At 47.2% G+C, this 25,404-nt stretch overlaps 3 protein-coding genes across 8 annotated transcripts in view; 1 reads left to right on the forward strand and 2 right to left on the reverse strand.

Moving 5' to 3' along the window:
- Nucleotides 1–90: 90 nt before the first annotated feature.
- On the reverse strand, nt 91–11,277 carry ZSWIM7 (zinc finger SWIM-type containing 7). The gene is made up of 6 exons (XM_051809711.1): nt 11,173–11,277; nt 10,126–10,223; nt 8,349–8,370; nt 5,519–5,621; nt 955–1,059; nt 91–391 (listed from the first exon to the last, which is right to left on the reverse strand). Exons 2-6 carry the CDS (start codon nt 10,199–10,201, stop codon nt 275–277), a joined length of 423 nt encoding a protein of 140 aa, XP_051665671.1. The 5' UTR covers nt 10,202–10,223; nt 11,173–11,277; the 3' UTR covers nt 91–274.
- On the forward strand, nt 11,262–15,411 carry TTC19 (tetratricopeptide repeat domain 19). 2 transcript variants are annotated; one of them, XM_051809703.1, is made up of 10 exons: nt 11,262–11,466; nt 11,578–11,654; nt 11,723–11,833; nt 12,458–12,496; nt 12,985–13,041; nt 13,166–13,227; nt 13,759–13,853; nt 14,053–14,207; nt 14,484–14,646; nt 15,095–15,411. In XM_051809703.1, the coding sequence occupies exons 1-10, from the start codon at nt 11,277–11,279 to the stop codon at nt 15,226–15,228; spliced, it is 1,083 nt and encodes a 360-aa protein (XP_051665663.1). In that variant the 5' UTR covers nt 11,262–11,276; the 3' UTR covers nt 15,229–15,411. The 2 variants fall into 2 exon arrangements, with proteins under 2 accessions (XP_051665663.1, XP_051665664.1); XM_051809704.1 differs by lacking the exon at nt 11,723–11,833.
- Nucleotides 15,412–18,454: 3,043 nt separating this feature from the next.
- NCOR1 (nuclear receptor corepressor 1) overlaps nt 18,455–25,404 on the reverse strand; it is a 58,742-nt gene continuing 51,792 nt past the window's right edge. For 4 of the 5 annotated variants that reach the window (XM_051809633.1, XM_051809634.1, XM_051809636.1 and 1 more), the window contains 10 exons: nt 24,800–25,296; nt 24,226–24,354; nt 23,494–23,651; nt 23,040–23,263; nt 22,472–22,609; nt 21,248–21,390; nt 20,625–20,678; nt 20,066–20,287; nt 19,588–19,770; nt 18,455–19,379 (listed from right to left, as the gene is read on the reverse strand). In XM_051809633.1, coding sequence (XP_051665593.1) covers nt 19,192–19,379; nt 19,588–19,770; nt 20,066–20,287; nt 20,625–20,678; nt 21,248–21,390; nt 22,472–22,609; nt 23,040–23,263; nt 23,494–23,651; nt 24,226–24,354; nt 24,800–25,296 — 1,936 coding nt within the window. In that variant the 3' untranslated portion in view covers nt 18,455–19,191. The remainder of the gene's footprint in view (nt 19,380–19,587; nt 19,771–20,065; nt 20,288–20,624; nt 20,679–21,247; nt 21,391–22,471; nt 22,610–23,039; nt 23,264–23,493; nt 23,652–24,225; nt 24,355–24,799; nt 25,297–25,404) is intronic. The other variant, XM_051809635.1, reaches the window with a different exon arrangement.

The raw sequence follows: 25,404 nt of genomic DNA on the forward strand, positions 1-25,404 counted from the left end.
CCCCACATCACAAGCACACGATATCACAGATTAGTTAAAACATCTTCAGAAATCCCAAGAACAGCCTAATTAATGAAACAGAAGTCAACACAGGCTTCTTAACATTTATTAATTAATTTATCAGTGCAAAGCTGCTAATTAATGTCACGCTTGGCAGCACAGTAAGAAACCTGCCAGCCACCATGAGCATTTGACAGCCTTGCAGACATGAAAAATGCCAGCTACGCCTCCAGGAGGGTACACAGAAAGTACAACCCCATGTGATTCAAATCCTTCATCCTTCCTCCTCTTCCTCAGCCAGCAAGATGCTTGTGAGCTGCTCCTCAGAGACAGTGAGTTCCTGGCAGGCTCCCAGGGCCTGGCTGAGGTAGACGGCGAGTATGTGTTTGCACTGCAAAGTTAACGGGAATGTCGTGCTCTGCCTGGACCAGGGATCCATCCTGGCCAGAATGGGTCTAATAAACCACATGGTCCCCTCCTGGCATGCCAAGCCCTGGCACAGGTGGTGCTCTGTTTGCCCCAGTTCTGCCACCAGGATAATGTAACGCAGGGAAGTGACACAGAAATGTGTCCTGGCTCCTGACACCCTCCCCACAACTGCAGCCAGCTGAGCTCTCCCTCACTGGCACCAGGTGAACTGCACCCCTCCATCAGCCAGATTCCATGTGGCAGTTCCATTAGTGGCACAAGCCCTTGTCCCAGGAGATTGGGGATTATAAATGTCTTGAAAGTCGGAACAGGAGTGCATCATGAACAACAAAAGCCCTCCCCAGCCCTAGCCCCCTCACCAGCTGCAGCTCTCAGAGGCCAGTCACACAGTGGGTCAGGCTCAGCCTGCATGGCCAACTCAACACTTGTGTTTGCTCCCTTGGAACTTTCAGGCTGCTCATGGAGCAGAGCACAGCCTTCTCCCCTGCTCCCTGTCCCGGCCCCAGGCTGAAGCAGAGAACTCACCAGAAGGCTCACGCTCTTCTGCAACACAGAGAACCCGAAAGCAGGACATGTGCAGAAGTGGCAGGAGCTGTAGCAGGTGTAGAGTTTCCCTGAGCTCCCAAGGACCTGAAACAAAGGCAGCCAAAGGGTCAGAGGCAGCATTCCCTTTTAAACTCTCTCACTCAACCTGGACCTGGACTGAGCCCTCCCACCAATGATTCCCAGCTCACAGCTGGCAGGTGTCACAGCTGGCAGGTGTCACAGTACAAGTGTCCCCAAACACTGCAGTGACCCAGCTAACCTTGAGGCTCCTCAGATTCCCCATGCTCTCTACAAGCTTCTCTCCCCACAGGTAAGGAAGTGCTCCTGCACCTCTGCTTGCACAGACCCCAGCTCCAGTGACTTGTCTGCTGCCAAGGGACCAGGAGAAGGGCAGTGGCACCATCCCTGATCTCCCTGTGAGCTGCCAGCCCCTCCAGTGAGCTCCCTCCCCCAGTACTGGCAGACTGGTGGAGATGAAAAAGACTCCCTTGTCACACAAAGCCCAGTTGTGGATCCAGAGCCAGCACGGGCCTGGTGATGGAAGGAGAGCAGCAGAGAGCACTTGCAGTGAGGCCTTTCCTTTTCTAACCACCTCCAGTGGCTGGAGGCTGTGAAGGCTCTTGCTGTTCTGCTCCCAAAACCAGCTGCAGCTACTGGAATCCAGATTTGTCTGAATAAACAAAGTTGAAGTCTCCAGAGAAGAAGCCTCCCTGCTCCATCTCTGGTTTGGGAACAGCACTGCCTCCCTTTCCCACATGCTGTTCCCCTGCCAGGCTGGTCCTGAGGCATATTCCTGCTGCACCAGGGGCACGGGGTGCAGGCAAATGGGTGAGGGAAGCATTTGTTCCAGCACAGATAAACAGACAAGCAATCTGTGAGCTGCTGGAGCTGACTGCAGGATGTAGGAAAGCCAGCCTATGGATTATTATTTCTCTTTTGTTTTCTTCAAGAATGGAAAATAGCTTTTAGAAAGCTACTTTAAGGGCCAACTGCTCTGCCCTCTCCTGTGGCAGGGGAAGGATCTGCACACTGCACACCCCAGGCTCTGAGGGCACAACACACCCCTCTCCCACACCAGGCTTTAGACTCTGGCTAGATTTGTGGCTCACATACACCTAAATCCAAAGAAAAACACAAAAAAGTGCAAAGCCAGTGAAGCTCTGCAGAGTGCTGCTCCCCTCCAGGACATCCCTGGCACTCCAAGCCCCTCCAGAGGAACATTGTCCCTCCCAGTCCAGAGCTGCACTTGCAAGGGGAACCTTCTCCTGCCCCCTGAAGCTCTCTCTGCACCCTTTGCCCAATAGGTAACATCCAGTTTAGGCTCTCCCACAAAAGTTTCTATGCCTCAAAATCCCTCTTAGTCCCAGCAGATCCGGGACACATTCCCATTCCAGTGGAAACCACTCTTTTTTCAGTCTGGCCTTTACCCTGTAGTCCAGGCTGAGTTTGTTTCACTTGTGATAAGCTTGTTTTCCTCTAGCCCCTTTGATTGTTTTTTCCAAGATGAAGTATTCCGATGGTGCCTTTCCTCCAGAAGTGTTTTCCTTTGAGGAGGGGGGGAAGCCACAGACAGACACTGCCAGATTTGGGCTGAGCTCAGTGTTCCCCCATCCTGACCTAGATGGCAAGAACAGAACACAGCTTCTGCCTAATAAGGCAGAATCTAAAATCCAAAGACTAAGAGAGAAAGGTGCCTCTGTTCCTGGCCAGCTGCAGCCCAGCCAGGCACGGGGGTGCTCTCCTGGCCCTGAGATGCCACAAGATTTCCTTCTGCCACCCTCATCTCCAGGCATTTGCTGGCTGCACAATGAGGAAAAATCCCCTTGGTGGTGTCCCTGCCGGTGTGTGGGGACACAGGAGGGTCAGCTGAGGCACCGTGGCAGCTCCTGCTGCCACCAGCACACACAGAGACAGGCAGCACCACAGTCTGTGCCAGGGCCCAATGCTCAAACCCCACACAGTTCTAGGAAATGAATGGAAAAAGACATAAAAGAGAAGGACCTCATGAAAGTGCAGGATGTGAGCAATGCAAGTGGCAGCTGGCAAAAGGGCTAAAGCACTGCCTCTCCCCCTGCTCATTGGCTTCACTCCACAGCTCAGCATTCCTGCAACTTGGGCAGAGCTAAAGGGAGCCCCAAATGCTGCCTGGTCACCCCTCTGCACTTCTGCCAAATCCAGCACAGCTCCACCATCAGCCAGATCCACCATCTCTGCAGCAGGTCAGGGTCATTTATCCCTGAGCTGGAGTTACACGGGTTGGATTCAGTCTGCAGCACAGGCAGGTGTCACACAGGCTCTCCTGGGATGATCACAACTCTGAGGTAACATCAGCCCCTGAACACTCCATCAGTGCTACTCCTCTATTAAGCAGCAAGGGCATTAATGCCCAGGCATTACAGCCCAAATCATAGCTTTCACTTGACAGAGAGGTCTTTCTTCTCCCATCTCAGCTCCTGAGGGCAAGAGCTGCCTACACTACAGGCTGCAGTCCTAGGGCCTGTCTGAGCAGAGTCTTCTTCCCCTGAAGCTTTACCTAAGATGTGCTGGGTGATATGGAAGTATCAACATTTCAGATTTGGCTGTAACGACCCAAAGGAGTTTCACAACAGGACCAGCCTCAAAGAGCTCAGTTCTCCAGATCCAGCTGCAAGGGAAAGCACCACCTCACATTCCAGCTCAACCACATCTGGGTGCAAAAGGCAGAGATGACTTTCTGGGGAGTAATTAAAAGGGATGACTGTGGATGTGTCCGGGCAGCCATGGATGCCCCCCTCTCCCCAAGTGCACAGAGCTGGGCTGCATGTCTACAGCACACACACAAATGAAGTGGCTCTCCAGTGCAGTGTCCCACCCAGAGTTTCGGTTCCTTTGACCCCAGATTGTGTTCCTGTGACTACTCCAGCCAGTGGCCTCAAGGGAGGCTCTGCTCTTTGTTTCTGCATCTCAGACAGCTGCTGCTGAGGAAGAATTTCACAATGGGACCAACCTCACACCCCCAGAGAAAATATCTCTCCGGATTCCTCTGCTAATGAACTCATCAGTGTGGCCTTAATCAGCAATCAGGCTCCACCAAAGAGGAATGCTGCTGGGAAGCACATAGGAACCTGCAGGCAGGGGCTGCTTCCTACAGCTTTGTCCTGCATTAACTCCTGGTGACCAGCCCTGACCTACCTGTCCCGGGGTTCCGTCTCCACGGGGGAGCCTGTGGCTCCCTCTCCCTGCAGAGGCAGGAGGAGAGCAGTTCTGACACTTGCTCTCTTTCAGTGTGTTGATCCAGCTGTTGGGGCCATCAGTAGTTATTAATCAATGCCCTGCAAAGCTCTGCCTTAGCCTGCACGGCCTGACAAAGCTCTGCAAAGGGAATGTGACCATTCTCTGCCCAGTGGCATATTCAGACAGGCAACAGTAAAAAAGGAAAAGCCTTTGAGCGTTCAATTAATTATTGAGGCAGCTGCTGTCTAAGGGTGCTGGAAGCAGAGCTTCTTAGGCTTTATCAAATACCCACAGGCAAGCCCTCAATTAAAATCTAAGGCTGTGTTCTTGAGCACTGTATGTTTATGATTCATGACTCTCTGGAGGGGTTGTGCTCTCTCCAGGGCCCCAGAAGCGATAAAGACTCGATGTGCAAATGAAGCAATGCAAGCCCTGAACATGTGAGAAATGTTTGTGTCATTACCCAGGCCTGACTTCACAGCTCTTCTCTCACCCTAAATGACCCCAGAGCATCTCAGGACCTCCATTGGAGGAGAGAAGGATATTTAGAAATGTTCCTCTTGGCTGCTGTAACAGCGAACAAAGAGATTTCCCTTCTGTGGTGTGTGAAAAGCACAGCCCCAGGTTCAGCTGTGGAGGGGCTGTGCTACCTGAGGGGGTCAGGAGTGCTAAGTGGGAATTGGGTGCTCCACCAAATCTCTTAAAGGCTCCTCTTTTCACCTAATGAGCCTCAGCTCCACCTCCCATCCTGTGCTGTAAGAGGAGTTTGATCTTTAGGGCTAAGGTGAGATCTTCTCCCTAAAATGCCATTTTATTAAGATGTTTCTGTGATTCACAGATTTGGCTACAAGTGAAGTAGAATGAAACCCATGGAATTTGGCCTGCATCACTTCCTCCCAGGCAGCAAGGATCCTCCTGCCAAGCAGAGGTCAAGAGGTTTGGTGTGCAACAGGGAAAGCAACGCAGTGATGGCAGATAACACTCTGTTGTGTACAACTGGTCAAGAGGAAGAACTTCCTTTGTTGCATAGGATGAGAGTAATAAAGCAAAATTAGCAATCCCTGGAAAACTTCCTTCTGACTGTAACACCCACAAACACATAAATTGTCTCTGACTGGCTGGGAGCCACAAAGAAGATGGCAGTGTACTGTGCTGTTCTAATTCTAGTCTGTGGCTGCTGCTCTCCACTATCACTTCTGAAGTTTGTAAAACACTGATATTCTCTCTGTGTTTATCCAAGTACCCTTCCATGTTCTGCAAAGTCAGGAAAGTATTGGCTCACGTGCCAGCTGGAAAGCATCAGAAAGCAAGGCTGGAGAGGAGTGTGTACCTGGTACAGGGTCCTTCCACTGGGGGACGTGACTCGGGTGACAGAACATTGATCCACCAAATCCAAAGCTGGGACAGCACATGGGCCAAATATGAACCTCAGCCTGAAAGAGAATGTGTCTCTAGTTAGGTCACACCACAAAAAGAGGCCACCTGGCTTAGCCCTAGTCCATGGATGTGGCCCTATGGAGCCTGCAGCCAAAGCAAAATAAGACATGCTGGCAAAGAGAAGCTGCAGGAAGGAAATCCCAGGGGATGCAGCTGAGGTTACAGACAACAGGAGTGTCACACACAGAGCCCAGTTATCCTTGCTGCAGTAACTGTGAAACTGTCACTTGAGCACAACAAGCATAAACAGGGATTTTACTGGGAGCAGCACTGGAGCACAGGGAGCCGGATTTGCTAAAGGGAAAAGGGGCTTGTGCTCTGGGACAGCTTAATTGTACATCCAAGCTGTCCTGGATCAGGTGATTGATCAGTTGGCCTTGAATCCCACCTCCAGTCATGGTCCACACATCATGCCTCGGAGCAAGGACAGAGCCAGGATGACACAGAGCTCCTGGAGCAATAGGAAGTGCAGCAATGGGGCTCCTTCCTCGTCCCAGGGAAATTGGTTTAAACCCTGGAGGATGAATGAGTCATTTTGTAGTGATGGAGCCTCCTCTATCACAGTCACAACTGAGGGATAAATTATTCTTTCTCTACCCACCAAACTGCATAAAGAGGAAGCAGGAAACTATCAGGGAATGACGTAAGACACTCCACTGCACATGGAGCCACCAGATAGCAGCAGTTTTACATCTCTAATCCAGCTACAAGCAGGGCTCAGAGACAGCAAAATTATCCCAGATAAACACCCAGGGGCAGCACGTGCTCATGTCCCTCCACTCTCCCTAAAACCCCTTTCCCCTTCCTTCCAGGCAGGAATGCACTACTGCCCAGCATTTATGGATCAGAGAGTGCCTGGGATGGGGCACAGACAAGGCTAAGCCAGGTTTGCTCAGGCACACGACTCTCCTTGGCTTCAGTGCTGTGAGGCAGCCCCACAGAGGCACTCACTTCTGTCTGGCCACTGCTGTGCTCCCTGCTGTAAAATTCCACACCAGCAAGTGGAAAATAAAGAGCTGTGAGTCCTCAAGGCACAGCAACTTCCATCCACACACTCCCTGCACATCCCTGCAAGGAGGATTTATCTCCTGCTGATGCCCTGCATGGGTATATGATAAGCTGTATGTTAAATATGGACATCTGCACCTTTAGCCTATTGTCCAGACAGCTTGTGGGCTTAAAAGTAATTCTAGACCTGCAAATCCAGCTGCTCTGAGCATGTTCCAAATTGCTCAGGGGCAACTCAGTTAACTTTGCAGACCTTTCATCCGCTGAGAAAAATCTGTGTAGTCTGGATTAGTTACAAGGGTAAACAAGAAGAAAATCAGCAGTGATGAAAAGATAGCACAAAACATGAGCAGGAGAAGGAGGAACGTTTCCAGCTCCAGTGAGGACACACCAAGGCAGAGCCCTGGCAGCCCAGCAAGGCTGACCTACACCTCTGAGTCAAGCTCATTGATAACAAGCCAAGCAGACAGACTGATTCCAGGAAGACCAAAACTCCAGTTGCACAAACTCAAGGCAATAAGGACTGGCTTCATCTGAGGGCTGAGGAGGTGGGTGGGGGAACGCTTAACGTAAGACATTCCTTAATGATTAGGCCTGGGACTAGAAGGGGCTGAGTTTAATGAGTTTCAGTAACTCTTTCAAATTTAGGGAGTTCTTTTCTCATGTATATAATTTGATCAGTTTAACAGGACTTCAAGGACTTCAGGGATTTGGAAGAGATTCAGAAATTAAATCAGAATACTTCAGATCTGGTGGTTACAGGGGATTGATGGAAATCTGACTGCCAAGAGTTACCACCCGACCCTTATTAAACTTAACATGGGAATTTCTTTATTTCTCTTTTCTTTTGTGATGAGAAGGAAACAAAAAGAGACTTGTCAAATCTAATCCCACCCTTCAAAGGCCGTTTTGGTCCCAGGAGGGGGAGCCAGCACACCTTTCACAAGTGTTACCTTTCACAAGATAACTTTAACACAAAGGGATTAAGGCCTGAAAGGGTTCCTGGTGATCTCTTCTCCTGGTAGGCAGGAACACACACTTAAAGATAAATCTGAAAAGTCTCTTTTCACTGTGACACTGCCTTTTCTCCACCTTCAACACCAATTAGTGAGGGCTGATGTTGTGAAACTTGGATCTCTTAGGAGACTTGCTTGGGAACGACCGAAATGTTCACAAGCTGCAATCAACACAAGGGTGATTACACTGACCTGAGAACAGCAGAAACCTCTCAGGGTAATCTTCAGGTTAACAATTCCCTCGTGCAGGGAGATGATACATTCACTTCTCCCTTTCTATCACATGTGCCCATGACTCAGAACAACTGACCTCAGGGTGCTGCTGTGCTCACAGTGATGGGGACACAGTGAGATGCAGCGACCTGAGTCACCCTGAAGCACAGTCCACTCTCACAGAAAACTCATTCCACATCTGAGGGTGGACTCAGAGCTCAGGTTAAAACATCCTGGGTTTAAATTGGAGCAGGTTGTCACAGGAGATGCAGTGACACAGAGAGAATTCCACGAATTTCTGGAAAAACCCTTGAGATGGTCTCTCTGAACCTGCATTTCCAGCACCAGCAAAACCACGCAGCAGTTACATGTTTCATGCAGCACGTGGTCAAACACAGGAGAAAACCAGCAGTGCTGTGATGAGAGCTGATCACCAACTGCCCTTTCAGGATACCTGGGACAAGAACTGAAGCAAAAGATACTCACCCCAGCAGCAGCTCATCAGGGACTGCAAGAAAAAGAAAAGGAAACGTGATTTTGCTGAATTTCCCTACTGTGAGAAACAGCATCACAGGGAGGCCAGTGCCTCCCTAAGGTACCCCCAGAGGCCACACAGGACTGCAGGGCTCTAACCATCCTCTCTAGCCACCAAAAAAGCAACAGGGAGCAGCAAAATTATTGCTATGGTAGTGCTAAGGCACTTACCAAGTACAGCAATCACAACCCCAGGGATTAATTTTAAAAAGAAATGCAGAAGCCCACATGTACTTTCTTTTATGATATCCTACTTTTAAAAGCACACAATAAAAGCCATGGGGCCTCAACAAATTACTCTGTCACTTTAAGGAGTTGGTTAAAAATATACATATATATTGTTTCCCCTGAAATTCTTTTGGCAAGAGTTGAGAACTCAACTTTAAAAATGTTGTTCTTTTCCCAGCACAGACTTGCAGGGCGCCACTAGTTTATGGCTTTTAATGCAGCACACAGAAACATCATGTCTTCAATTATTGGAACTTCTTGTTAAGCTGGAAAGTTACACTTAAAAAACCCAGTCTGTTTGTTGTACTAACAGCTCAGGCTCTGCTTGTCCAATCTGATCTTTCTGTTATCACCCATGGGACACAATGTACTAGTCTCCATATCCCACTGGAAGATCTGGATTTTTTTACTTTAAAATCTTTTGTTCCAACAATTAAAAATATCCTCTATGACTTGCACTTCCAACTTTATTTTAATTCTCCAAAGTGATTGATCAGTTTGTTTCCACAGCTCTGTCTCAGTGTGTGCCTTGGTACCATTGTGCTTTAAGGAGAAATACACCTTCAAAGGAATGTTGACTTCTTTTTTTTTCCCTTAATTTACAACAGGATTTAAAAAGCTCTTTTAAAAGTCACGTGTAGATTTTGGATCTGCTCTAACCTGACAGGAGCCATGCTGCAAGTGTTCCAAAAAGCTGCCACTAGGGTCACTCTGACAGTTTAGAAAGTAAGTGTCTGCCCATTCCTCACTCCCACGTAGTGCTCAGACACACTTCTCTGAAGGCTTATTTGGTTGCTTTTAGTGCAGTTAAAAATATTCCTTCAACAGACACTTTCCTTAGGAAGAGCCATTCTGTGCTACTTATCAAGTAAACACAAACATTAATACTCTCTTAGCACAGATTACAGAAACAGTCAGTGATCCAAAGTGCAGGGAAGGTAATTGTTCTTAACTAGCTGCTGGAATTGGCCAGGATTTCACTGTTGGCTTATGCTTGTTTCATTCAAGCAAAGGGAAGTTTGTTCCTTGCCCTGAGATCACCAACACATCCCCCTCTGCTGGTCAGTCAAGCAATGGGATCAGGTTTATGAAGACTTCCCTTTCAACTCCAGTTTTGAAATTAAAATTAAAAGCAGCATTACGGAAGGCACAGCAAAATTCCTGCATAGAGGGACGTAAATTATCATCCCTCAAGTGCAACCACATCCACCAGAAGATCTAAGAAGCAGCATTACCTTAAGTACCACATTCAAAAGAAGTGTCCCAACCAATCTAATTTTTGAATTTGACTTTGAGAAGGGGCTGCTCCCCATTATCTGTGCTTCACATCCCTTTGTGTTGTCTTCACAGAGGGATACAAAGGTGAAGCCCATCCCTGAGGCAACAGGGTCTGCAGAGGATGCAAACAAGGGGTGGCCAAAGACCCTCATCACTGCCTGGGTCTCACAGTGGCATTACTGGCCACTGCCTGCTGGGCTCATCCTGCTTTTCCTTTACATACCGTGTGAGGTCTCCTGAAAAGCCTTTTTGATCTCTTTCAGAAGCTCTTCTGCTACTGCTGGCAAGGTACTGCCCATCCCACTGGCACTGGACTCATCCCTGGAAGCGAGAACAGGAGACAGTGGGAAATCATTAAGGTCACTGTGGATCCCACAAACCAGGAGGGTGTATCCAGGCAGTGCTCTATCCCAATCCAGCAACAAGGCCAAGGAAGGGCATCCTCAGCAACTTGTAAAATGTGTTTTTCACACGTTCTGGGTACACAGGATTCCTCACAAACACGCGGGTCTCTCTCAGATGCCCACAAGCACACAGGTCCCATGGAGGGGACCGGGGGCACAGGGATGGGGACAGGGGGAGGCTGTGCCTGGAGTGTTCCGGTTCCCTGCACAGCCCTCCCGGCCTTGGCTGCCCCGGAGGATCCCTCAGGGAATGGCTGCTCTGCACTGTGGTCCCCAGGGGCTCCCGGGGCTATTTAGAGCCACCCGTGCTGGGACAGCGACCCCGGGTCACAGAGCCACAGGATGGGTCAGGCTGGAAGGGGCCACAGTGGCTTGTCCGCTCCCACCCCCCTGCTCCGGCAGGGCCATCCCAGAGAACATGGCACAGGACCGTGTCCAGACGGTTCTGGAGTATCTCCAGTGAGGGAGACTCCACAGCCTCTCTGGTCTCTGTTCAGTGCTCGGTCACTGCATAGCGAAGAAGTTCTTCCTCATGTTCAGGTGGAGCTTCCTGAGCATGAGTTTTTGTCCCATTGCTCGGCCCCCCCGAGCAGAGCCCGGCCCCTCCTCTGACATCCCTCCTTTAGATATTTATACACATCAACGAGGCCCCCTCTCAGCCATCTCTCCTCGAGGCTGAACACCCCCGGCTCCCCCAGCCTTTCCTCGCTGGAGAGACGCTCCAGCTCTCCATCCCCTCGCTGCCCCGCGCGGTCCCCGCTCCAGGCGCTCCGTGTCCCTCCTGCCCTGAGGAGCGCGGCAGCGGACACGGCGCTCCAGGTGACCCTCCCCGGGGCTGGGCAGGGGGGATGGAACCGCTCCCTGACCTGCCGGCGATGCTCTTCCCAGCGGGAGCAGGTCCCGGTCCCGCTCCGGTGCCCGCCTCCGGTGACGCCACTGTCGGCGCGCGCTCTTAAAGGGCCCGCGCGGGATGGCGGCGGTGCCGCGGGCCCTGTCCCGGCTGCGGCCCCGGCCCTGCCCCGCCGTGCTCCGGCCCTGCCCCGCCGGGCCCCGCGGCCACCGGGGACAGCGCGGCGGCACCACCGGCACCGGCACCGCCACGGCGTTGGCGCGGCCGCGCTGGGCCCGCCCGGCCGGCGCTGCACTGGCCTTCCTGGGAGGTGAGGAGGCCGCGGTCACCTGTCGCCGGTGACCATCACCCATCCCCGGTGACTCCATCGCCGGTGACTCCGTACCCAGTGACTCCATCCCCCGCTGCCCTGTCCCCGCAGGGCTGTCGCTGTTCCCCCGGGACGCCGAGGAGGAGGAGGGCGAGGACGCGATCATCCTGCTGCTGAAGAAGGCCAAGGTGAGGCGCGGGGCCCGCGGGCGGTCGGGGCGCGGGGCCCGGCGCTGACCGGCCCCGGGTCCCCCCAGCTCAGCGTCATGAAGGGGGAGCTGGCGGAGGCCGAGCGGCTCCTGCACCAGGCCCTGCGGCTGTCGCACCAGGAGGACAACAGGCAGGCCATCGCCTACACCTACAGCGTGGTAAGGGCCTGCGGGACACGGGTGCCCCCGGGCAGGGAGGGGTTGTGCCGGATTCCGGACCTGCGGTGCAGCCGGAGGGAGAAACAAAAGCAGCTGAGTTGAGGCTCGTCCCTGCTACTGTTGCCTAAAAGCGGCACTTGTAAGAAACTTCTAAAACTCAACTTGTGAGTTTTAGAAATCAGGCATTCTTTAATGGGTGCCAAGGGCACTGGTCATCGTTTCACCAAAGTGCACACCGAGGTATCTCCACTACAGCTCATGTCAGCATTATGTAATTATTAATTTTTTGTTCCCTGCACTCCTGTTATATATTCATGACACTTCCCAACACTTCTTAGCATATATGCATATCCTTATAAGATCTCTGAGGGTCTTCATTGAGGGTCTTGGTGGTCTTCTCTGTCTGGAGCCCCCCCAAAGTTCTAAGTGACTGCCTTCAGGACAATGCACCTGGTTAAAAAGTAACTGGGTGTTGCCTTGCTGGCTGCCTAAACCTCCCTCTTTGTTTCTGTAAATCACTTGGCTCACCTATCTGTAGTTTCTACGCACTGCCAGTTCTTGTTACATCTCTAAACCCCAACATCACTACCTTTGTGGAGCTTCAGCACTGTTTGTCTCTTCCAGATGGCAAACGTGGCCTTCATGCAGGGACAGCTGGACAATGTGAGTAACTGGTTTTCCCTCTGAATTTTAAGATGTTGGCATCTCGTGCAGGATCTCGAAGCTGTGGTGTGCTGGGACAAGCTGCAGGCTGAGGGCTGTGAGGCAGAGACTCCCCAGTGCAAAGCAGAACAATCTGCCATAGAACTGCCAGTCCCACGAGCACGTGATGCTGAGAAAGATGCCCTCACGGTTAAATTTTGAGCTCCAACATGGTGTGCAAGGGAAGGAATACCTCTTACTGTCAAATGCCACAGCTGAGCATTTAGGTGGCTGTCCCGAGGAGAATCTGGGAAAGCCCCGAGCACACACAGACATGGTAAATGCCTGGCTGGTATAGCAGTCCACTGGGCTCTGGTCAGCCTTTCACTTCTAACTTGATGCACAATGTAAATGCCACCACTTTGAGACAGGTCTCTCCAAGCAGGCTGCCTCTGTTTTGTTTTAAGTGCCATCATTCCTTGGTATCCTCTTCAAAATTCTCGTTTCAGGCAGAAAAGCTCTACAAAGCAAGTATGAGCTATTTGCTTGCAGGGGACATGAAGGAGGTATGTTTTTCTGAGAAAGGCAACAAGATGGGGATTTTTAAGTTCTTAAACACTCTGAGAAAGTAATGTTTCTGTTGGGGAGGTGCAGGAAGAATGACAGTTGCATTGTGTGTCCTCCTGGCAGGATGACAATGCAATCCTTGAGATGTCCCTCAAGCTGGCCAGTATCTACGCTGCTCAGAAACAGTGAGTTCCCTGCTAAAGGCATCTTTGGCTTTCATTTCAGCTCCACAGTGGCAAGGGTGGCCAAGCAGAGGCTCTTTAAGAACAGAGTGCCTGAGGAAGCTTTGATGTGACAAGACACCATCAGCTCAAAGGTTCCCACACACATATTTGCCTGCCCACTGTTGTGTAGCACAGCAAGTGGTTTAAGGACCAGCCCAGCTCAGGGCAGAAGCAGCCATGGAGAACTGAAATCCACACCTCCCTGGGCAGAGGCTTTTGGAGCAGTTGGTGGCTGGTGACTTGTAGCCTCATTTTTCAGTGAAGCCTCAGCATGGGTGGCCTGAGTCAGCCCTGGTAGGGGGAAGGGGGTCCTATCCACCCCCTGGATCCTTTTGCCCATGGGTCAAGAGAAGGGTTCAGGCCATGATAAAGAGAGCACTGAGGGGCTGCAGAAGGAGAAAATTAGCCTTGCAGGCCCTCTAGAATGAGGGGTTGAAGGTGTTCACATTTGTCCCTTCAGGTATGGAAGGGGCTTTGCTTTGCACTTTTCAGGGACAAATTAGCCATAGCTGGATACCAGTTCTGCATCCTGACCTTAGAGGAGAAGATTGCCAAGCAAAAGGACTTGCCTGAGGATGTCTTACCAGGTGGGACTGCCTTGTCTGCCAAAGGCTCCTCATTATCCTTTCTCCATTTTCATACCCTTGATGTTGCTTTCCATATTACCTAAGCACCACCTTCATGTCAGTCCATTATCTTGACACTGCATGAGCTTCCTGCTCTTGTAGGATGGAGACTTGTGCTTGATCCTGGACAAGTGACCACTTCACTCCTCTCTGTTTGCAGCTGAAGAAAAGGCCAACACCCGTCTCCTGCTCGGGATGAGCCTGGACTCCTACGCTCGGTACCTCCTGAGCGTGAACCAGCTCCCAGCGGCCCAGAAGATGTATGAGAAGGCTCTGCAGATAGCAAATGATGTTCAGGGAGAGACTCATCCACAGGTGACTTGTACTACAGTGGTTGGACCACTAAAGAAAGAAAGGCTGATCTCTAGGGAGCTTTGCTGACATCCAACATGCCCAGCACTAAGTAAGGCTGTTTTCCTGCCAGGAAAGGACAAGCATGCAAATGTAGAAATATAAGGCACTTTCTTACTGAAAGCTTCTCTGGCAAATGCTGCTTTTATTAGAGTGACAGGGGATGAATGTGATGCTTCTGCTGCCTCAGACTGCTGCACAAGTCTTGCTCTGAGGATTCCCCTTTCCATCCTGGTGCAGACTGTGGTCCTGATGAACGACCTGGCGACTGTGCTGGATGCTCAGGGGCACCACGACGAGGCCTATTCCTACGTGAAGAGGGCAGCAGAGCTGGCAAGGGAGACTCAGCACCCCGAGGAGCACATGGTGCTGAATAACCTGGCAGCAATTCTGATGCACAAAGGTCAGTAAATCAATGCCCAAGCTTGTCACTGTGCTTGACTGTATTGTAGCATTGAACTATAGTCTTGGCTTTGCTTGACTAGTTTTAGTTTAAGCAGTAGGTCTGACTTTGTGAAGGCAATTCAAACTGAATTCAACTGCTGACCCAGAAGGTTGACAGGGGGTCTTGTTCACCTTGTCCTGTGTGTACAGTTACTGGCTCCAAAAGGACAGAAGACATGCATGAGATTTGTTTCCATGAGGTATTAATGCTGATGCAGCACCGTGTCCAGTTATTGTTGCTGTCCAATTGTCACAGGTGACAGCCCAGCAGGATATTTTCTGAATCTCCCTAGTTCTTGATGTGCTCCAAGCAGTCCTTGTCCTTTGCACGTGGTCAGGTTCAGGAGGGGACTCTGAAAATGACTGATGTACCTGGGTAGCCATCCCTCTTTTCCCTCTTGCTACAGAAGACTTTCTGCAAGCAAAACAAGTGTACAAAGAAGCTCTCAAGCAGGCACAACAGAAGGGGGATGTTGCTTCTGTCCAGCATATCCAGGAAGAATTAGCCGAGCTGGCCAAGAGGAGAAAGGGCTCCAAATAAGTTTGGCTACAGAGTCCAACCTTGAGGTGGCCCAGGGCAACAAGGGCTGGTCAGCACAAGCAGCCTGGGACCAGCTCAGTGCAGTTCTCCAGGGGAGCAGCAAGGAGGAGTTCAAGGACTGCTAAATAGGAAGGGCTGCTACTGCCCAACAACTTATCCCAAAATAAAGGTGTGAAATCTTAACTATGTGAATTTGTGGTGCAGTGTGTGGTTAGAGTGACCTACTGTGCTAGTGATTTAACTTTGACTGCCAGCAAAGGGCAGGCCTGGCCTGGTATTAATACTTGCAGTTAAGGAGTAGTTGTTTGCTCCTCCTGCCTGTTGCAGAAGTGTTCCATTTCAAAACATGGCTGTACTAGAGCAAGTCATGAAAAGGAACAGGCAGGAATTGTCTCACTCTTTACGTGCTGGACAGCACAACAGGGGCTACACTTTTATCAGTGCTACAGTGCAGTGTTTGAACTTCAGGAGAGCATTTCCCAGGCTATACCTGCACTGTGACAGAGCTGTAACCCCGTGTCCTTGTCAAACAGGTTGCCTGAAGATCAAGGGTATTTCTTCAAAGCATTGAGCATCCAAAGATAGAACATGCCCTCTCAGGGGAGGGGTGAGACTGTTACCAAAACAGAGCTGTTGTCAGAAATACAACACTTGGCTCCCTTACCCCAGTGGAGAGCACACGGAGTGCCAAAGCTGTCCTCCTTCCTTGGATAGGTCAGTGTTAGAATGCTGAGGCTTCCTGTTGGAAAAGATGGTATGTACAAACCCAGCTTTGTCAGCTACATCCCTTCATGTGAATCAAGTATGAACAGCTGCTTTATACAACAGAATTCTTCAGTTCTGCCCTGCCAGGAAGCCTAATGTTAAAGACAGAGGAGAATTAAACCAGAAATTATCAAATTCCCTATTTAGTTAGGGTAGCAGAATTAACTAGTTCTGTCAATAACCAAGCATAAGTTTAACCTCTCAGTTGTCAGAACTTCAGCTGGTTGGGACAACCCTCAATGTTAAATGCATCATTATTAGTTCACTTCCAGTAGCAGCTTCAGCTCTGCTGAACTTAGAGCTAAGGCATGTGGGTTTTCTGGAGTAGAAGTTCACTGAAGCTGAAAAAACGTAAATCATGTACATCTTTGTTCTCAGCAAGCTCTAGGAAGTAAAAATGTGACCGTACTGACAGAAAAGCTCTGACACATTAAAGCCAACCTTTAAAGTTCTGGTTTTAGTTCTGAAGGGGCAGCCCTTGGACAGCAGCAGTGTTAACTGGGAGCCCTGCAGAGCCCCGGAGGGCAGGGTCTGGCTTGAGGCTGCAAAACAAGAGGGAGACACAGGAAAAGCAAGTGGAGAACTGATCCCCTTTATTGATTGGTCTGAATCCAGAAGTCACTGTCTACTGAAGACATTGTGTGGAAATTATGATGCATGGGTTTTTCAAGTCTTAAATGATTTCAATATCAGAATCACGAACCATATCAAGATGAAAGCATTGTGAAAGCGCTGATCAGAAATCAGGTAAAAATTTGTAGTAAACTAAACTTTGTAAACATGACTTACAAACACCTTCCTGTTTGAAACAGGGCAGATGTAATTCCATACTTGAAGATTACTGGAATTGTGGTAAACCCTAACTTAGGCTCTGGAGAGGTTTTTTACACTGGAGAAGTTAAAACTCAGATAACAAACAAAAAAGCAGCAACATTTTATGTGCAAATGCCACTCAAGCTGTATCTTAGGAGAAGGTGACTATCCTACTTTGGATATCTTGCTGCTGCTGCAGCAGTAACATGAAGCTCTGCAATGAACATGCTATACTTACTGTACAGGTAGCAAAGACATTTGTCTGTACATGCCTCTTTCACATTGTATTTGTTACACTAAGAAAGTGAGAACAAGTGAGCTTAAGAATGGAACTTAACTCTCCACTCCAAATTTAAATCTACAAAAAGGGCAGATCAACTCGTTTTCCAGTATATGTTGCTGTGGGAACAAAAAAGAGAGTTAAAATAAGAGCACAGGTCTACAAACAGGATGAAAACTGCTTCAAGCCAGAAGGGTAAAGGATGGGAGGATGAGAGAAATCTTTCTTAGACTGCAAGGAGATTTAAGACTGCCAAAGGATCTACTCTGATGCAGTGTTTAAAGAAAGTAGCAAAATAATTCTGTATTTTCAACACAGTGTCAAGTTTCCAAATGAGTTCCTTTGGATTTTTTTTGTTTCCCACACTTGGGGCAAAAAGGCTTTCCTTAAAGGACTGAAAACAAATTTGCTGTTGATAAATAGTTCTGTGCTTCTTCCTGTTTGTAACTGGACCATCACAGTCCCTCCATTGGCTGCAGAGCTCACATGGCTTAAGGTTACACACTGCTTTACACCTTCCATACAACGATCACAAACACAGCGGTAAAGTCCAAATATTTTCACTGGAAAATAACTTCAAGGCAAAGACTCTGTTGATCAATGAGATGCAAAAGCAGTTTGGAATCTGACAGACCACGCCACCCCCCCAGCTCAGTGCTATCTGTAAATCAGTCCTTCTACCCCAGAAGAGTTAAATTCACTTCCTGAGGTCAGTGCAGCATAAAATAAGATGCTTCTGGAGATGGATGTCAGGGCACCCTGTGATATCACTAACCAGATGTGTGTGTACATGAGCTACAAGCATACCATAGCAAGCACTGAATGATTAAGGAGACTCTCCTAGTACCATATACAGTTTAAAAATAAAAATCACCCTAACAAGTATTGCACACTTTGGGAGTTAAGCCAAGCATTTGTAAGGACTTCCACCAAAAGCTTGCTTACAGGGACTGGGACGCAGACTTCAAAGTAATTATTACAAAAATCAGATTGGAGGAAGGTAAAAATCACAGTACCTATTTCAAACTGGTTGTAACAGAAGCCAAGTAGCTGACTCGTGTGTTGCTCAATTATTCTATAAAAGCACTTTGTTTTATTTAAACTTGGGATGTAGAGGTTTTTCTTCTTAAAGGATTTATCAACCCACCCAGAGCCTCTTCAGAAAAACCATTTGCTGTGGTTAAATATGACAGGAAAATTTAGTAGCCTGTTTTGACTGCATACAATGCAGAAACAGAAAACACTAAGATAGGCTTTTGGGGCACAGTCAAAATTCCCAGTGTGCATAACAGTGAGGTATGCCTCCAGAAGCTGTTCTTTTTGTTTCTTTAACCTTTCAAAAAAATGAGCCATAACATACCCATGCAATAATATTTCTGCAGTGTTGCTAAATAAAACCAACTGCACCAAAAATTTACAATGTGGCAGAATTTCAAATTCAAAGAAATATATCATCTTATTCCAGCGAACCGGACTATGTTAATGTACAGAATTCACTAAGGGGTCAGTCTTAAAAATCAACATTTTCACAAGAGCTTGAACACCACTGAAAGAGTGTGTCTAGGGAGAAAAAAAAAATTATATAAAAGCACAATGCCTGCAGGAAGTGGCATGGCATTAAACGGGCAATGATGGTGGGGAGGCTGGGGTTCTGGTTAGGCTAGGCTGAGAGGGAGGCTAGGGTTATGAAGAGTATTCTACACTGGAGAAAATGCTTAAAAAAAATTACAAAATGACCCCCAAAGTTTAGGCAATGATTTGAACATAAGTACACCAGATACTATAGCAAGGGAAAAAACACTGCAAAAAGTACTCTCTATTTACAGAAGAATGATTTAAAAGACATTATGGTTTTCTTTACAAATAGATGTAGAGCAGGAATAGTCCACATTTTTAAAAACTCTTTACATATTTATCTTTAGTAAGTCAACCTTCTCAACCACAATCCTCCAACGCACAGCCTGTGCAGAAGGCATTGAACAGACTCTCCAGCAATTCTTCATTGTGTGGCCCTTGCTCTCTTGGAAAGTCTCTGTGGGCACAAGTCAAAAATAGATTTCTTTTTTTGACCCGCAAATTAAAAAAAAAATAATAATCTGCATAGTTCAGTCATCACTGTCAGACAGAGTCTCATATTGTGCTGAAAGCAGTGGTGCAGGCTCTCGCTCCCATATCCTGTTCTGTGGGTGAGTGGTTGCTTGGCTCATGGACGGGGGGGCACAGGCGATGGATGTCGGGGGGGTGCTGCTGAGCATCCTCATCGTCAGCGGGTTGTAGGGAAACTGGGTGGAACCTGGATCAAAAGGCAAAAACAGGAGCTGTTCTGAGAGATCTGTGTAAAGCCAGGCTGGGGTTGGTTGTGACAACTATCAGAAAATCCATTTCAGAAAATCCTCCATACACTGTGTAAGCTGATATCCAGTGTTACAGTGTGTCAGCATCTCAGCTTTCTACAGACACTTCCTCTGGTTTGTGAAGTTTGAAAGAACCCCATTCCTCACCTGTTGATGAAGGCCTGTCTTCCCAGGCCCACACTGGCGTCTGTCTGTGGTAGTCCCCTTCTGAATGTACAGATGAGACAGAAGAAGGTCTTTCAGTTCCCAAATATCCCTGTCCAGGAATCGGAGACTTCGACTTCCTGCTGTTTGACTTGCCGATGAGCTTCTGCTTGCTGACTCCCCCTCCTGGGAACAGAAGGGACAGATTTCACAAAAATTGCATTTTAGCCTCTGTGTGTTTGTTTCTCTAAGTTAGCATGCAGCACTGAGAAGCTTCAGGTGTCCAACACACCCTGTTCTCTCTTCCCCATTCCATCAGTGTTGTCACAGGTTAATCCTCCTGAAAACCCCGGACAGCGGAGGGAGTGCAAACACCACCTCTATCTAAGACAGTGATTTTCAGTGACACCGAATTTATTCAAACCCTTGATTTATTTATTTTAAGACCATGGGATACTTAGGAGTTGCAATAATACCTCACCTGAATTTGGTGATGGATTGGCTTCTTCCCTACGTGTCTCGTTACTCGCCGGTACCGCGGCCCCAGAGCTGCCCGGTGCGACCCCAAGGGACTGTGACAGTACAACTCCATGTTCCTCACTCTTGTCATCAAAGTTTCCCATCAATGCTTTCCTAATAATGTCTTCCAGACCCAGATTACTGGCAGGATCTGCAAAGGAATGACCCCTCGAACTGACTGCACCTGGGAGAGAAAAGAAAACAGGGAAAGGTGGGAAGGGAGGCAAAAAAGGTCTCAGAGAAATTACAGAGATGTGGGGAAACATTTTAGAGAGAGGCAGAAAAGTGGGGAAAAAACAAATAAAGCATTCTTGCTTAAGTTCCCATTTAAATATTTTCTGAAAGTTTGGTCATTTTGCTTTTCTCTACAATGCAGAAAACCAATTTTCATGTAGGATCTTAACTTTTACATTTTCATCATCTTCCTCATTTACTGGACTCCCCAAAGAGTATAAATTTAAGATATTACATTAGTTTACTTTTTCTGAAACACATGTTGTTTCTTTTACCCAAAAACTTACCTGAGGTAGTGACTGCTGGCAAATTGAATATTTCAGTCCCTGGCTGAGCAGTTGCTGCAATTAAAACACAACATTTCACTGCATTTTTCAGGACTGATGATCACTAAGTTATCACTCCTAGCTCTACTGCACAAGAAAAAACCCCCAAAAATACAGTTCTAGTATCACATTCCACCATGTCAGTGTTCATTCCTGAAACTGTATTAAAATTTCATTTAACAGATATAATCATAAGGGCCAAGAAAACACAAACCATTCAGTTTCCAGACACCTTTCCAAAAAGGAACATGTGTAACAGTTAATGTTGATATGAAGCAAACTACAGACACAAAGTTAATTAGAATAATGTCAGGTTTTAACATCTTTCTCATTAATTGCATGGTTTTTATCTCTCAAATTAAGTGTTAAAAAGATTAAATGTGACAGTCCTACACACAGCAGCATTTTAAAAAAATCTAATAATATTCTGATTCTACTGGTCACAAATTATTATATGTGTTTTATGTTCATAGATTTAGATTAATTCATATTATTTGAAACATATTTAGGTCAGGACATCTGTAGATGGCAGTCACAGAAAGCACAAGCTGGAAAAATTGAGTGAAAAGGCAAGTCCTGCATACCCATGTCAGAGTCACCTCCACCAGATGAGTTCAGCTTTCGAAATATCTCCTGTTTCTTGGATTTTACCATTGGTGAAGTGTTCTCAAGTTTGGTGAAAAACGAAGGCAGGTAACTGATACTGCCTGGAGAGCGAGAGTCAGTCCTGCCAAGACCAACACGTGTCAAAGAGACAGAACATCCAAGATGTACAATTAAATCTTTCCAAAAGCAGTCAGGCAGAAACCACTAACGTTGTATGAACACTGTGGTGCTCAATAAAAATTGAGTTTGTTTAAGCAGCAGTAATCTGGCAAAAAAGCCTTAATAAAAATCCCCAAGAAACAATTCATACTTAAATTAAAAAATAATCTAAAATAAAGCAAAAAAGACTCTAAAGGTTTCCTAGCCCCAAATCCTTACATTTCTAAAAAGTGCAGTTCTGTTCCCAAAAATCCCTGTGATCTAGCTAACCTCTATCATGGACTGTAACAACCCTGCCAGCAACTGCAGAGTGGAGGGGGGAAAAACCCAAGGAAAACTGAATCAATGTCACCAGCATGAGCCTTAAATAAGTACATTGGCTGCTACTCCTTCCTCAGCAGAGCCAATGGCAGGAGCACCCACTGCAAAGTGCATCTGCCACAGGTCTGCAGACACCAGCACTGCCAGTGTGCCAGGGATCCTGGGCAGTTTGATGCTGCAGGTGTGGCAGAGTGACAAACAGCCCTGGGACGGGGCTGCCTGATCCAGGGACCTCCTGACACCCCACCTTCACACCTCCCAGAAGTGAAGCTCCTTAGCTTAGTGATGTTTCAACTGATTAACTGCTCCAGAATCAGGAGTGCTGGAAGCCAGGGTTCCTCCCCTCTCCACCAGGACAGTATCCAAGAAGCCAATCAGGCAGGAGAATACAGAATTATTTAATAAATATTGTAGGAAATGCACCTTTCTCAAAAACCATTTCAGTTTTATAGAACTGGTACCCATGAGGAGCTTTGTTCTAACATTTTCTACCAGATACAACACAGAACACACTGAAACTGAAGACAGAACATGAACAGATGACCTTTCACTCAGCCTTCCCAAAGCACCTCCCAATAGCAAATTTTGGATGTTAGTGCAGGAGGATCAACTGTGATTAACAGCTTTCCCTGAGGAAGATCACTTAAACTGCTCTTTAATAAAGACACTGTTTGCAGCACAAAGATCCAGAATAATATTTTTAAAGTCAGCTTTACACCTACCTCTGTTCAGTAGGCTCAGTTCTTTGGGAAAGCAGAAGAACATTTTCCTGTTTCTCATGTACAACCGGGACCTGAGGTGGTGAGATTGGCTCGTAGGGCTCTGAAGAGACGTGACTCCTCTCTGGAGATTTTCCAGGCCTACATCCATAATTCAGAGACAGATAAGTACTCTTAATGCATGGACAGCAATAGTTAAGTCATGTAATTGTTTTCCAGTTGCTCCACAACTGCTTATATCTAGTTATATGTTACATGCTTTAGTCTGCTTGGTGACCTCAAAAAAAATGACTATGAATTGTCCATAATGACTCCGGTAAGTTTTAAGGAATTAAACATCTTCACCCCTCTAAAGACTGGAAATTAAGCAGAAATAGTGAAGGGAAAACAGTTATAAGTTATGTTTTGGAGCCAAGCAATTGTCAAAAACAGTACGAGACAGATGTTGTCTAAAAATAAGACAAAAAGGTACCTTTACGTCCAATCTACATCAAGATTAATGCACTTTTTTACAGAAATACCATATCTGGGCATTAATTAAAGTTGCAGTCAAACTGAATACATGCATTACCTTCCCCTGGCCTTGTCAGACAGGTTTTCAGGTGACACTCTGGCACCTGGTCGCTGGTGGTGGACAGACTGTGACTGTGCCTCGGGGCTGTAGCGATTCGACGTCTTTGCCCGGCTGGAAACAGGTGTTGGAGCAGGGGTGGAATTCTGGAATGTAGTGGTGGGAGGCTGCAAAGAGGCCTGAGAAGCTGCTTGGTTTCTTGCAAAGTCTTGTGTAATAATTTGCTGAATGTCATCAAAAAGATAGAAAACAGATCTTGGTCAGAGTGTAGGTATTCATGAACTAGATGAACATGAGACTGATTGCAACAAATGTGATTATAAATCCAGACACAACATTTTATAATATCCTCAAGTAAAACTAATAATTAGAGAATTAAGTTCCAAAACATGTGTTTACATAATCAGAATACGACACTTGTCACATCTGACAAGATGCAAGCAAATAAACCTACACAGATGTGATCAGCAAGGGTGATGAGCCGATGGGTCCTGGGCACATGTGCCATCCCTTCTGCCTGGGAAGAGGGAGGTGGAGGTTGTTGGGGTGAAGGGGGTTCCTGCTGTGTCCTGTAGCGGTGAATCGGCCCCTCATATGGCCTGTTTGGGTCAGCTGGGTGAAAAAGAGAAGGCCAGTCTGTTAAGCTGCAAGGTTTGAAACTGCTGTGCTTAGAAAATTTAAAAGATGAAGAGTTTCTGCATTAGATTTTAGGTATCCTGTGTGATGACCACCTTTTCCACCTTCATACACAGGTCCTACAATTTATAAGATAATAAAACTTCATTTCACAAGGCAGGTGATTTTCAGCTCATTTCTCAACTGCAATACTTCGAGCATCACCAACAGGTAAAAAATTGTGGGCATCAACACCACCATGCATTGATTTTAAAGAACATATTGAAAATTTCCAATTAAATCAGTGACACTGTAAAGAAACTCTGTTTAATGTGTCAGTTCCAAGACATTTGCTCTAGTTTTTCACTGCAACAACATACTTCCAACAAGAAAAATATGGTATACAGTCACTTTGATATTTTAAATAGATAAAATAATAGATAATAAGATATATAATTATAGATAATGTTGAATAATAGATAAAAGATATTTTAATTTTTTATGAATTTGTGGAGCTGGTAAATATAAGAAAGGTAACTGAGAGAATATTTGCATATGCAGATAAACTTACTCTCTGCCTGGCTTGGTTTAGGTGTCTCTTGTTGATAGGGCTGTAGCTTTTCTTGAGCAGGTACAGGGGAATTTGCAGGGCTAATCACCTCAATGGCATCTCCAGGAGCTTCATACCGGTGGGAGGATACTGAATGTCAAGCAAAGGTTGTGGAATAAGGGGTAAATATCACAGAAACTTTTTGTTACCCACATAACACTGGTGCTTCCACTGAAATGGCATCAGTGAATGAAAGTCAAAACACTGTCTTTTTCTCATGATAACCATAGTGACACAAATACTTCCATAAAACAGTGTTTCAAGATAAACCATATAATTTTCAGTTTCCTGACTTCTGATAAGGTTACTCTTACAATCCTACATTTCATGCTGTAGCATGGAATCTGAATAAAGCAAACAACTCTGATTTTGCAAGAGTCTCGAGTCCCTATTTGCAAAAACTGTTTGTCTATGAAGTGTTTCTACTGCACAGAGCTGAATATTTTATCATTACACATCCACATCATTTCACATCTTATTTCCCTGAAGGGCTAAGACAGACAGCAAAGAAGTAGATAGTGACTAAGATACGTACAACTACTGGAAGAATCTGAACTTTGAGAGCCCCTATCTCGTGCATCCTTGTCTGAAGCAATCTGTCGAGTGATGATCACATCTATGAAGTTAGCAGCAGTAATTGTGGTCTTTCCTCGAGTTCTCAGCTCTTCCTCGTACCTGGATTTAGGAGGAGGTCCTTTCTCTTTACCAGCCTCTGAATAGACTACTGATGAAGACTGTCCCTGGGACTTGCCACCAGAATAATTTGCAGATGTATAGGGGCACTGGACAGGCCTCTTTTCTACCTCCAGTGTCTTCTGTTCCAGCTGCTGCTGGTCAGTAACCACAGCTGACCGGCGGCCCATGTTCTCTTCTATCCTGGTTCCTTCGTGCTTGTTCTCTTTTGCTTTGGCAACTTCCATCTGAGGAGCAGAGGCTGCAGCATCTACCAGAGCTGCCAGGGCATCAGCAGCAGTGTTGTAACGGGAAGCTGGTAAGCCTTGAGTGATAGAGGGAGCCCCGGGGGTGAGCTGCCTGTTGGAAACATTGAGTAGTCTGAATTATATCACAAGGAACAAAGAACTAGAGCCAGATTGTGCATACAATGAAACAAAGCTTTAGTGACCCTCCTTTCTCTCCCAA

This window comes from Manacus candei, unplaced genomic scaffold (genome assembly GCF_025592945.1).
Source record: "Manacus candei isolate 608988 ecotype Guabito, Panama unplaced genomic scaffold, ASM2559294v1 h1tg000076l, whole genome shotgun sequence".
In the NCBI taxonomy this organism is placed as follows: Eukaryota; Metazoa; Chordata; class Aves; order Passeriformes; family Pipridae; genus Manacus; species Manacus candei.

What these genes read in the sequence shown, in the direction of transcription:
- TTC19 (XM_051809703.1), top strand. Translation starts at nt 11,277, where the DNA reads ATGGCGGCGGTGCCGCGGGCCCTGTCCCGGCTGCGGCCCCGGCCCTGC. An exon ending in TGCAGGGACAGCTGGACAAT is followed by an intron (nt 12,497 to 12,984) that starts GTGAGTAACTGG and finishes TTCTCGTTTCAG; the next exon opens with GCAGAAAAGCTCTACAAAGC. An exon ending in AGCAATTCTGATGCACAAAG is followed by an intron (nt 14,647 to 15,094) that starts GTCAGTAAATCA and finishes CTCTTGCTACAG; the next exon opens with AAGACTTTCTGCAAGCAAAA.
- ZSWIM7 (XM_051809711.1), bottom strand. Translation starts at nt 10,201, where the DNA reads ATGGGCAGTACCTTGCCAGCAGTAGCAGAAGAGCTTCTGAAAGAGATC. An exon ending in TTTTCAGGAGACCTCACACG is followed by an intron (nt 8,371 to 10,125) that starts GTATGTAAAGGA and finishes TTTTTCTTGCAG; the next exon opens with TCCCTGATGAGCTGCTGCTG. An exon ending in GTGGAAGGACCCTGTACCAG is followed by an intron (nt 1,060 to 5,518) that starts GTACACACTCCT and finishes CCTTTGTTTCAG; the next exon opens with GTCCTTGGGAGCTCAGGGAA.